This window comes from Pteropus medius, unplaced genomic scaffold, assembly GCF_902729225.1.
Source record: "Pteropus medius unplaced genomic scaffold, Ma_sr-lr_union100, whole genome shotgun sequence".
Taxonomy (NCBI): domain Eukaryota; kingdom Metazoa; phylum Chordata; class Mammalia; order Chiroptera; family Pteropodidae; genus Pteropus; species Pteropus medius.
In genome coordinates, this window is record NW_024349802.1 from 17,849,535 (window position 1) to 17,859,066 (window position 9,532).

Consider the following 9,532-nt stretch of genomic DNA (forward strand, 5'->3'; position numbering starts at 1 on the left):
CCTTCCAGTGGAGGTGTTTACTAGCCTGCATCAGGCTAGTAAGGAACTGCTCAGAATACAGATGCTTAGACCCCACCCACAGAATCTGATGCCTTAGCTTTGGGGTGGGGTCCCGGAACTTCCATTTTTAAGCAGTTCTTAGCCGCCAGTGCTGGGCAGCTGGGATTGGAACTACCTGGCTAGATGGTGGTACTGGGTAGGGTGAAGTGGAAGAGGGTGGTGGTTAGAGCAGATGCCCTGTGGGTATTTCAGCCTCAGTTGAGGACTAGATGCTCCCAACTCTTCTTTCAGGAGGGCAAGGATGAACTGATGATTTTAGGCACAGAAGTAGGAGGGAAGCAAAATGTCATGGACTCTGCAGGATGGCTGTGGCTTCAGTCATAAAATCTGGTTGTTCATCTACCTGGAAAAAGCCAGTGAGGACTCGACTCTGTCTGCAGATCAGCTTCTTACCCTGTGTGTCCTCCATCTCTACCCCCAGGTGGTCTGTGGGTCCAAGTATCTTGTGCGGGGCGAGAGTGCCCGCGACCATGTGGATCTGCTTGCCTCTTCCCGCCACTGGCCGCCCATCTACGTGGTAGACATGGCCACACCAGTGGCCCTGTGTGCTGACCTTTGCTATCCAGAGCTGACCAACCAGATGTGGGGGCGGAACCAGGGCTGTTTCTCTAGCCCCACAGAGCCGCCTGTGGTGAGTTTTCTTTTGAGGACTGGGAATAAATCCTGCAAGCCAAGCATGTCCACCCCCAGGTTCTTCAGGAAGGCCTTCTGGGAACTGTCTCCAGCATCTTTTTTCTCTGTTAGCATTTTGTCATGTTGCTCTGGAACCAGAATTTACTCCACAAATTTTTACTGATCAACCCCTGTGTGTGTGAGGCCACTGCGTGTTACTTAGTGTGCCCAGGACACACAGGTACCTTGAGGGTTAAATGGGTTGCCTTCCAGTAAGTCTAAAAAATTGACACCTTTGAGAGTCATCATGTACACTAACATAGTAAGGGCCCAACCAGCCCTGTCTTGGATTTAACTATGAATGTATTGCCTGGCATGTCTTTTATGATCCAGAGGCACAGTGCCTTAGAAAACACTGACCCTATCCAGCCCTCTCCTTTTATTAAAAGGAAGAAGTAAGGCCCCCGAGATGGACTTATCCAGTGTCCCCCAGCAGGCTAGTGGTAGAGCCCGTGTCTCTGTGTCTTGGTACATGGTGGCAGGCAGTAGTTTTTACCAGAGGCATGTGCCCTCCAAGGCCATCTGTGCCCTTTGCAGGAAGAAACATGAGGATTGGTAATGAGAGGGATGGGACATCACTGTCATCGCTCACCTTTTCCTTATTCCCTGGGGCTCACTGGTTCTGAGCTTTTCTGGGTGCTGCAGGAGGCTTCTGAGCCTAGGTGGGAGTCAGTCCCTTCCCGCCCCCCTGCAGCCCCAGCCCGACTTGACCAGGCGTGTTAATAAATAGTGGTGGCCCAGATAATACAGCATCCACTCTGGTTGCCGTCCCTGTTATCATATGAGGAAACTGAAGCACGGAGTGGGAGGAGACAGGACTTGTTCCAGGAGACATGACAGGTGGTGGTGTGAGGATTTAAACGGCTCATGACCTCACAGCCTTCACTCTCACCACCTCATCGGATGGCTTCTCTCTCTTCCAGAGTGTGTCCTGTCCAGAACTCTTAGACCAGCATTATACTGTAGACATGATGGAGACCGAGCATTCCGTCCAGCACCCTGTCACCAAGACTGCCACACGGCGCATCGTCCATGCAGGCACACAGCCCGGTCCTGCTGACCCCAGTGCTGGGCACCACTCCTTGACCCTGTGCCCTGAGTTGGCACCCTACACAACTATCCTGGCCTCCATCAGGGACAGCAAACTGAACTGTGTCCGCCAACGGCCCATTGCCTTTGACAATGCCACCCACTATTACCTCTACAACCGCCTCATGGACTTCCTCACCAGCCGCGAGATTGTCAACCGGCAGATTCACGACATTGTGCAGAGCTGCCAGCCTGGCGAGGTGGTCATCCGTGACACCCTTTACCGCCTGGGGGTTGCTCAGATCAAAACAGAGACAGAGGAGGAGGGTGAGGAAGAGGAGGTCGCCACAGCGGCAGAATAAACCAGGCTCTTATACAGGGACTATACCATCTCAAGCCATAGTGAGGCCCTTGCCCAAGGCAAATCTATTCAGGGGACCAGCAGGAGCGTTCACCAGTGTCGAAAGCCTCTGATGCTGGGTCTGACCAAAGAGCTCCCATTTCCTGAGCATGGTGGGGCCCGGGGTCCTTGGTTCTCAACCTTCCAGAGGTTGGGAGAAACACTAGTACACTCCTTACCAACCCCGAGAGCACTTGGGACACACAGTATGTCCAATAGAGGGGTAGGGAGGCTGGAGGAAGGCTACTAGCTGGTGGCTCCCCTGGGGCCTGCTGCAGGTCAGGGCGGAGGTCTCAGGGCGGACTAAGGCAGAGGCCGGCACTCTGCGGGCAGGCTGCTGAGGTAGCCATTCCCGTGCCTGCAGCCACAGGAGCTCCTTAGCCTGTTGCCTTTGCGTCAGGACCTTGGGGGCCTCATGAGTTCTAGGGGCCCCTTTGGGCTCTTGATTCTCCCAAAGGAAGAATGCACTTCCCTCCTCCTCTTCCTGCACCCAAGGCTGGGGATAGCTGCGGGGGGAGAAGCAGTCAGCCACAGCTCTTCCAGGACTGTCTTTTCTGCCCGAGCTTTGAGGAAGAGGATCCCCCCTCTTCCCTTCCCTGGCCACTGCTGCTGCACCCTACATCCTCTCTGGGTCTTGGACCCTCGCCACAGAGGAGATGTGGCCCACAGCATGACATAATCTGGCAGCAGTAGGAAAAACTCCCTTCTGTGAAGGGGAAGCAGACTGGGCTGTAGGAAGCAGCGGGACTGGCTCAAGTGCCCAGGGATTGCTTAGGGCACAGGAATTGGCCGTGTATTATTTAATTTATTGAGAGGAGTGGAGTAGGTGGCTTTTTTTCCCTCCCTCTTCCCCCAGCAAGAATAAAGTTTATTAAATTATCTGGTTTTGGTGAAGCAAGAATCAGTTCCATGCTCATTATGTGGGGTACAGTGTGGTTGAGCTCTGGAGGTGCTGAACTGGTCACTTGATGTGAGGAGGGATGGCAGGAGGCGCCAGGGAATCCAAAGGCCTTCATGAGACAAAGAACCAGAGGTGCTGTGTTAAGGCTGTTAGTTTAATGCTGACAGAGACATCCCGCAGCGTGACTGTTAGTTATGATGAGTCAACTTGGGGAAGTGCGTGCTGCTTGCTTGGTGTGGCCAGCCACACGCATCCCTGCCTTCCAGCTCAGGATGACAGGGGACTGGGCAGAACACCCTGAACTTTTAGCTGCCATCTGGCTCATTATAGCAGTACCAGATCCAGGGCTGGGTGGGGCTGTGGAGAGGAGGACAGAGACTAGGAGTTACAGCTAGATTCTTACAGAGGAGCCACCCTGCTCCAAGAGGTCTGAGCCAAGCACAGTCTCCGAGCAGCTGTCCCCTGTCACTGTCCCATTCCACTGTCACTTTGCAGAGAGGGTCCCTCCACTCTGCTGAGGAGCGTTGTTTTCTCAATGTTAAGGCAGCTCCTGGGAACTTTATAGGTACAAAACCAGTCCATTTCCATTGGGACAGGAAGGGGTAGGTGTGGGGGTCCTGACAGTGGGAGCAAGGTGAAGAGGGTGAGCTGGGGATTCTCCCAGTCGGCATAGCAAACGTGGCCACAGTGTTGAGAACAGTAGGCGGGGAGGGGCTCAGCCCCAGCCCCTGACTGGCAGTGATGGCCCAGGTCTTGGAAGTGGGGTCCTCTCCAACCTCTCAGGGGTCCCACATTCCTGAGTTTCAGAGCTGGGCCAGGCTGTTCAGTGACATGACCAAGGGCGGAGTCTGTGTTCTCCCCATGGCACCCCATCCACAGAGGAGTTGAAGCTTGGAGGAGGGGAGAAGCCGTGCTTCTCTGTCCCTTCAACAGAACTGGTAGTTGTTAGGCTGCAGCAGGGGCTGGGCGGCGTCCCCCTGAACACAGCAGGTCAGCTGCTCACTAGAGCTCTCCTCCTCTGGCTCACTGCTGCTGCCGCCGCTGCTGCTGCTGCCGCTTGGTAGGTTGGTATAGCCCTGCGGGAGGGAGAGGCCCGGGGATGGTCAATCCTGAGCGATCCGGCCCAGCCTGGCCTGCCGTAGCCACCCGCCCGCCAGGGGCCTGGCCTCACTCACCGGTTCTCTGCTGTCCTCTTGGGCCTGCTCCTGAAGGAGAGAGCAGATCTGCTGGAAGGTGGGTCTGTGAGTGGGCTCCAGGGCCCAGCAGGCCTGCATGATGCCGTATCTGAGACAAGACAGAGGCTGCCTGTGGGTCTGGGAGTCATGACACATGCACATCTCCTACAGAGTCCTGCCCAGCAGAGATCCCGAAACCTAATCAAAGGGAGCTTAGCACAAGACATGAGCTAAGCCCTTGGCATGTATTATTTAATCTTCCCAGTAACCCTTGGAGAAAGGTCTTTCGACAACTGAGGGAAGAAGTTGAGATTCTACGGTGAGGCAGCTAAGAGGCTGTACAGTCGCTGGCCAACACCGTAGATCACCTGGACAGAAGAAATGAGAGGGCCCTTCTTTGCGGTCATAACAGAGTCCGAGTCAAAAATCTATCATTTAAGTTAGGACCAGCCCAGTTAAGAGCCCTCTTCTCTGAGAACAATCTCCCATGCTGCCTGAGAAACCAGTGGTAACTCTGAACTTGATAAAAGAGGCTTGTTATTTAGTCCACTGTGAGGGAGATGAAGCCTGGCCCTGGAACATTGTGGGCAGGGAGACTAGGGTCACATGCCTTTCCATCCTCTTCAACCAAAGGCAGGGCGTCCCTCCTCCCCGAGGTCCTTCACTTACATGTTCTTTGGAGCAAATGCAGGCTGAGCCATTTGGTACCCATCCTTCACCAGTTTATAGAACTTGCTGTTCACCAGGATGCCAGGGTAGGGGTTCAGCCCTGCAAAGGTCAAGATCATACCATGCTCAGTGCTCCCCACCCCACCCACACACATCTTGGAGAGGCTGGGGTTCCACAGTAAACAGGTTGTTGGAGGAGTGCATTGAAGGGCTTAGCCCGATGATTCTTACAAAGGTGCCCAGAGCTCCAGAAGTGGGAGCTGCATCTTCAAGGATGTGCACATTTCAGGTGAGGAGAAGCAGCATTGTAGGAAGCAGCAATTGCACAAGCAGGCAGATGGGGGAACAGCCCAGAGGGAGTGCCTGTCAGGGTGGAGGGTCTGCCCAGCCTACGCAGGAGCTGCAACACGGTTTTAAGACTCTGCCATTGCTTCTTTCCCACCAGCCCTTTCTCTATCCTGAGCACCAAGCATCCTCGAGGCATAAGACATCATAGGTAACCAAACATGAGTTAGTCTCCGGGCTGAGCCTGCACTGGGCCAGCCACTCACCGAGTGAGAAGATCTCCCAGAGGAGGATGCCGTAGGACCAGACGTCACTCTGAACCGTGTAGACGCAGTCGAAGATGCTCTCTGGAGCCATCCACTTCACGGGCAGGCGGGCCTGACACAGCAGACCCCAGTCATCTTGGGCCCTAGCTCACCACCCCCTGCCCAGCCTGACCCACCCCTTCCAGAACTCACATTGCCCTTGACGATGTAGTTGGAGTCATTCATGATGTCCCTAGCCAGCCCAAAGTCCCCAATCTTGGCCACACGCCCACTGGTCAGCAGAACATTTCGGGCTGCCACGTCTCGGTGTATGCACTGAGGGGAAGCGCTGCGGGGTTAGTCCCAGCCCCTCCCCTACCTGAGCCCAAGATGCAGGAGGAGCAGCGAGAGCCACAGAAGGCCTCAAGGTCCTCATGGAGCATGTGGGCATCAGTTTTGGGCCTGACCATGAGTTCCTGTCCCTATCTTCTACCAGGGCCCAGCGTCTGAGAAAACTTAATATGGCCAGATCATTCAATGTTTAGGAACTACCATCATTCTAGCCTTCTGGCCCCGAGCAGCAGGAGTTGACTTAGAGCTAGGAGGTCTGCTCAGGCCCAGAAGCAGTGAGCAGTCTCTGGCCCTCACATGCCCATAATAACAGCAGCTGCCACCTTCGGGGCCCTACTGTGCCGGCCCTTCCCTACGCATCTGCACACTGTAACCCTGCTTTGCCCTCAACCCTGTGAGTGCCATTTCTATCGATACAGAAACCAAGGCTCAGAGAATTTCAATTATTGCTCAAAGTCACACAGTAAGTGGCAGCCAACAATTAAACTCAACTTCCAAGTCATGGTCTAGAGGGCACAGTCACAGGTCCCACTCCAGGGGTGCTTCTTCCTGGGCTGAGGGTATTGCACATGTCATCTCATAGCCTCACAACAACTCGGGGGGAGAGGGGGTTCTATTATCCACACGAGACCGTGTGCTTCTCGAGGGGATACAACAGTTATCTTGTTCACACTGTTGACTGAAAATGAAGGAATAATGCCTGTTCTTGGAAATGGGGCCCTGCTGCACGCTGGGGAGATGGGTGCTGCTCAGACTGGGGCTCACGCCCTCCGGGCACAGCTTTCTCTCACCTGCTCCCAAAGCCCTTTGAGGCTGCAGCCCAGAGGCCGTGTGGCTGCTGCCCACTTGCTTGGTGGCAGTTTGGCTCCTTCCTTGTCCCTTCACACTCTCCCCTTTCTTCCCCCTCATCTTCACTCCTCGGGCTTCATGGGGGTTCAGCGCCTCCTCCCACCTTCCTGGGTTCCCAACTCACGTTCTTGGAAGCAAGGAAGGCCATGCCCTGGGCCACCTGGCTTGAGAAGTGGAGAAGGTCCTGCAGCTCCAGCGGCCACCCATCCTTGTCCAGGTCTGGCATAGAGAGAGATGTCAGGGGAACCCACCGTACCCCTGCCCCTCCCTGCCCAGCCCCCAGAGGCCCCTTCCCTCTCCTCCTGCAGCCTCCTCACCTTGCTCAGAAAAGGAGTCATTTGAAGAAGTGGAGACGGGCCTCATCTCCACATAAGTGTCCACACCCTGGCTGGAGAAGCCACTGTCCCTACGTAGAAGAGAGGGCCAGGGGCCCGTCACCACACTATCCATCTCAGGACTTGGCCTCCAGCCATTCAGCAGGGAAGGGATAGGACCTTGGCGTCAACTGAACATCCCTTTCTGACAAGGAACCCCCCTGCCCTATTCTGTCTGAGTGATCATTGATTTCTGCTTGGATGTCCAGCAAGGGGAGCTGAACACCTGTTCTCTTTGGGCAGCTCTGCCTGTTAGAGAGTTCTTTACTATTCCTAGTACCAGTCTGCCCCTGGGATTTTCCTCCTCCTCCTGGGCCTTGCTCTGCCCTGAAGGGCCACAGAGAAATGAGCTCCTCCCTCTTTCCCAGAACCACCCTGCATGGATCTGAGCATATTCTAGGGCCCCTTCTTTGAGCTCTCTCTGTCTAGGCAGTGGCTTTCACTCCTGGCTTCACAGTAAGAACATCTGTGGAGGTTTTAACACTCCCCATACCCAGAAAACTACAGAAACTCTGGGGGCAAAACTCAGTCATTCCCACTTTTAAATCTCTCCCTGCGATTTCACTGTGCAGCCTGAGTTGAGACAGCTAGTCTAGAGCAGTGTTTCTTAAACTGTAATTCATATGCACAGAATTACCTGGGGAATCTTCTTTAAATGCAGATTCTGACTCAGCAGGTATGGACAGGCCTGAGATTGAGCATTTCTAACAGCTCTCTGGGGATGCCTATGAGCCCTGCTTAGAATGGCAGGTAAGTATGAGAAGCACTGCTCTAGACTGACTAGCCGCTACGGCTTCTAATATCCCAACCAGATGAGTTCTGGACCACTCATCCTCCTGTCCCCTCTGTGTTAGAGATGTGTACCTTGACAATGCCTATACACCAGCGCTTCCAGAAAGAGAACCTAGTGTTTCATTTGTGGACTGTTCATGGCAAATATCCCCTCCCTTGATCTAGAAACTATACTTCTATTAATGTAGCCTGGGTTCCTGTTGGCAGGATTGGTTCACATGCCCTTTGCCCTTTAACTTGCCTCACTCTGTGAATCCTTTCTCCACCTGCAGGTTTGAAGATGGAAGCTAATACTTTGGTTCTCATATTGATTTGATCTGGCCTGAGGTTCTAGCCTGCAGAGGCGTCGTGTAAGCCACCCTCTCAGAGGAGTTTCAGAGAATCAAAAGAGGAAGTAGATTCCCACTCATATTCAAGGACACTGATGAAGTGAAATGGCCTCCTTCCCCTTTTGCCTCCTCAGGCTTGGCAGCTGACAGTGGCCAGTATCGGGGCCCAATATACACCCTTCTCATTCTGACCTTTCCCTGGCCCCCCACAGCCTGGTTCTGAGGCCCCTCAAGCCCCAAGACTGACACTCCAGGAGAGCAGTGTGGCTCAGGTGAGCACCTGAACAGGAGTTAAGAGCAGAATCTAGCCCAGGCCCCACCTCTGCCCCTGACTCATGTGTGACACAAAACTGGCCACTTCCTCCCTCTGGTTCCCCATGTGGCTCTGTCCATCTGCCTCTGGGTGGCTTTCAGGACTCACAGCATTACAGAATGACAGGACAGGAAAGACCCAGAGAGAGTCAACCTCTGGACCAGTGACCTGGCTACAGTCATGCTGCTTTGCCCCTTTTACCCAACAACCCACAGACTCTGTTCCCCGCTTCTTGGTGGTGATGTGGGGACTCAATGTTGGCTACTCCTAAGCAGCACATGCTATAGGAGAAATAGGGTGATTACCCCCAAGATCTGCCCATCTCTGGCTAGGACCCCAAACGGTCTTGGTTGATTTTTTACATACACGTTAAAGTAAGCATTTCACTAATGCCTGTCTCTGCCAGACTATAAGCTGCCCATCTTTGCCTCAGTATTTCTAGGATGTAGTAGGTGCCCAAATGTTTGTTGGACGATGAGAATGAGTAGTAGAAAACCTGAGTTGCCCACCTAATCTGGAATGGCTACTACCCATGGTGCAGATGCGAATGTGAAGGCCGCTAGCCACCCAAACCTGAGTTGACTTTGGGGACAGATCTGAGCCCCCACCTCCCAGTCGTGGCCTCCTTCCTGTCGTTGGCCAAGGTACTACCTGCGGACATATTTCTTTTCCAGGTGGATGTTCTTGTAGCCAGGGTCCTGGCCAGGACTCAGGCTGGGTCCCAGCGTGGCCTCAGCCTTCCTTCGCAGAAAGTTGAGCAGGTCACCATAGCAACAGTACTCAGTGATGACCAGGACAGGGCCTAGAGAAGCCAAGAGAATGGGGTGGTACACCCCTTAAGTCACTCTCTGTGTGAACAGGAACATGGGATGGGGGAAATGAGGCAGCCTGGACTGGGACCCAGAAGCCCTATCAGTCTAAAGCAGAGGAACCTCAAAAAAAAAAAAAAAAAATACCTCTAGCCAAAGAATTCCTTCCTTGGAGAAAATCTATGACAGTTCCATAAAGGTCAAAGCTTCTACAGAAGAGGATGAAGCACACTTGGAGCCCCAATAGGCCCTGGGGCATTTTTGGGGACCCCATGGTTA

The 9,532-nt window shown here is 53.8% G+C and overlaps 2 protein-coding genes across 5 annotated transcripts in view; one reads left to right on the plus strand and one right to left on the minus strand.

Moving 5' to 3' along the window:
- HMGXB3 (HMG-box containing 3) overlaps window positions 1-3,062 on the plus strand; it is a 39,771-nt gene extending 36,709 nt beyond the window's left edge. For 2 of the 4 annotated variants that reach the window (XM_039836522.1, XM_039836521.1), the window contains 2 exons: window positions 482-691; window positions 1,656-3,062. In XM_039836522.1, the coding sequence (XP_039692456.1) occupies window positions 482-691; window positions 1,656-2,123 (678 nt within the window). In that variant the 3' untranslated portion in view covers window positions 2,124-3,062. The remainder of the gene's footprint in view (window positions 1-481; window positions 692-1,655) is intronic. The other 2 variants (XM_039836519.1, XM_039836520.1) reach the window with 2 other exon arrangements.
- A 133-nt stretch (window positions 3,063-3,195) lies between these two features.
- The window catches only part of CSF1R (colony stimulating factor 1 receptor), a 26,293-nt gene continuing 19,956 nt past the window's right edge, over window positions 3,196-9,532 (minus strand). Inside the window, exons 14-21 of the mRNA XM_039836523.1 lie at window positions 9,096-9,246; window positions 6,954-7,042; window positions 6,761-6,855; window positions 5,650-5,772; window positions 5,458-5,569; window positions 4,907-5,006; window positions 4,238-4,346; window positions 3,196-4,138 (exon numbers count right to left, since the gene is read on the minus strand). Of these exons, the coding sequence (XP_039692457.1) occupies window positions 3,989-4,138; window positions 4,238-4,346; window positions 4,907-5,006; window positions 5,458-5,569; window positions 5,650-5,772; window positions 6,761-6,855; window positions 6,954-7,042; window positions 9,096-9,246 (929 nt within the window). The 3' untranslated portion in view covers window positions 3,196-3,988. The remainder of the gene's footprint in view (window positions 4,139-4,237; window positions 4,347-4,906; window positions 5,007-5,457; window positions 5,570-5,649; window positions 5,773-6,760; window positions 6,856-6,953; window positions 7,043-9,095; window positions 9,247-9,532) is intronic.